Here is a 1,467-nt window from a genome sequence, read left to right as displayed (position 1 = left end):
AAAAGCTCCAACCTTCCGATTGGCTCGTGATGAACCGCGCAAAAACCCACAAAACTTAGTGACTAGAGCTCCATCAAAAGGACACGGTATGCTGATTTGTCACAGTAACCAATGCCTTGTCAAATAAACAGTCTCATGAAGGCAACCCTGCATTTGAAGCACTTCCAAGAAAAGGAAATAAATTTATTAACAGAAGGGCCGACTGCTGGCCAAGCCCTTAACTGCATGTATTTTTACAGGAGATGAGTAACAGTTCCGTTTCTTTGCAGTAAACTTCAAAATAAAACTGACCCTATTCAAGAGATAACGCTTATCAAAACTTGAGAACAGGAAACGAACATCTACGTGAAGTTTGGAAATCAAATTACCGGTTTCTCTGCGGTAAACATAAGAACCATCTGACATTGAGGATTGACTGCTTTCCGATTTCGGATACACCTAACAGAGACAAATAAGTGCAAATAGATTCGAACCTTACCAAAATGATTAAGTGATGGCAGTTTCAGAACAATTTTTGTTTGATGAGACACACAGCTGCGGTGAACCACGCCTTCATGAAGAACGTTGACGTGGGCAACAGTGTAGATGGTTAAGCCTCGGTTCTGGCGAGTTACGAATCAGAGGCATAGAGGGGTGGACTCTCAGATAGTGAGATCTCTGATGCAGACGATATGTGCACAGCATGTGTACAGCGTGTGAGCAAGTGCTCACTGCCAAGATTGCTATGGCTTGGAGTTCCATTTTGCTCATCACTCCGGTGCATTTGTATCACCCGTAATGGTCTTAATTTATTGGTGAGTATTAGTGTGCATAAGTTTGGTCTCAATGCGTTGTTTATCGACGAGAAGGACTTTACAAAATGTAAATCACGCAATCCCCCTAATGCTCTAAAGTCCAACTTCTTAACGAAAAGTTCTAATACATTTAAAAACAAGTGTAATTTTTGGCATCGCAAATGTTTTCAAAAATTTTTACCTTTAAAAGACGGAAAAAAACTTCTACCTACCCACACTTCCACCTCACTTTAATTTTCAGGTACCTATTCAATTTTTCTGCATAGTCATGTGTACTTAAGCTAATGTCGAAAGGTGATAGTTTAGTTGGAAAATATGGGTGAATGAGAGGTCGAAGTGGTGCCGCCTTTCATTCTATCCCATATTTCAGTCTAGGCCTTTTCATTGATAATGGAAAACCGTGAGTCATGGCCAGGATGCGAATAAAACAACCACACAGAGGTCATGCTTGATGAATCTGCGCCCATTCCACCGGAAATTATGAGAACATTACCCAATCAAATGCCTAATGCCACGTCCGGCGGCAGCGACTTCTGCATCACTTTCATCCCTACCACTTACAATGGTTGTCTGCACCACGGCCGCATTGCAAGTCATCGCCCCCTTTAAATTAATGAACTTGTCTCACTTATAGCCAATAGAAAGGCCTCACATCTTCTACTCACAAAACGAC

General features: G+C 41.6%; 1 protein-coding gene across 1 annotated transcript; it reads left to right on the top strand. All coding sequences in view use genetic code 11, as the record gives it.

Moving 5' to 3' along the window:
- Positions 1 to 671: 671 nt before the first annotated feature.
- EGR_10392 (hypothetical protein) lies at positions 672 to 1,028 on the top strand (the record flags this gene model as incomplete). Its single annotated transcript, XM_024499641.1, has 1 exon — positions 672 to 1,028. The coding sequence occupies one exon, from the start codon at positions 672 to 674 to the stop codon at positions 1,026 to 1,028; it is 357 nt and encodes a 118-aa protein (XP_024345948.1).
- Positions 1,029 to 1,467: the final 439 nt, after the last annotated feature.

Source organism: Echinococcus granulosus (assembly GCF_000524195.1).
Source record: "Echinococcus granulosus chromosome Unknown EG_S00215, whole genome shotgun sequence".
In the NCBI taxonomy this organism is placed as follows: Eukaryota; Metazoa; Platyhelminthes; class Cestoda; order Cyclophyllidea; family Taeniidae; genus Echinococcus; species Echinococcus granulosus.
The sequence above is the reverse complement of the archived record's forward strand: the minus strand, read 5'-3'. Positions and strand labels throughout refer to the sequence as shown.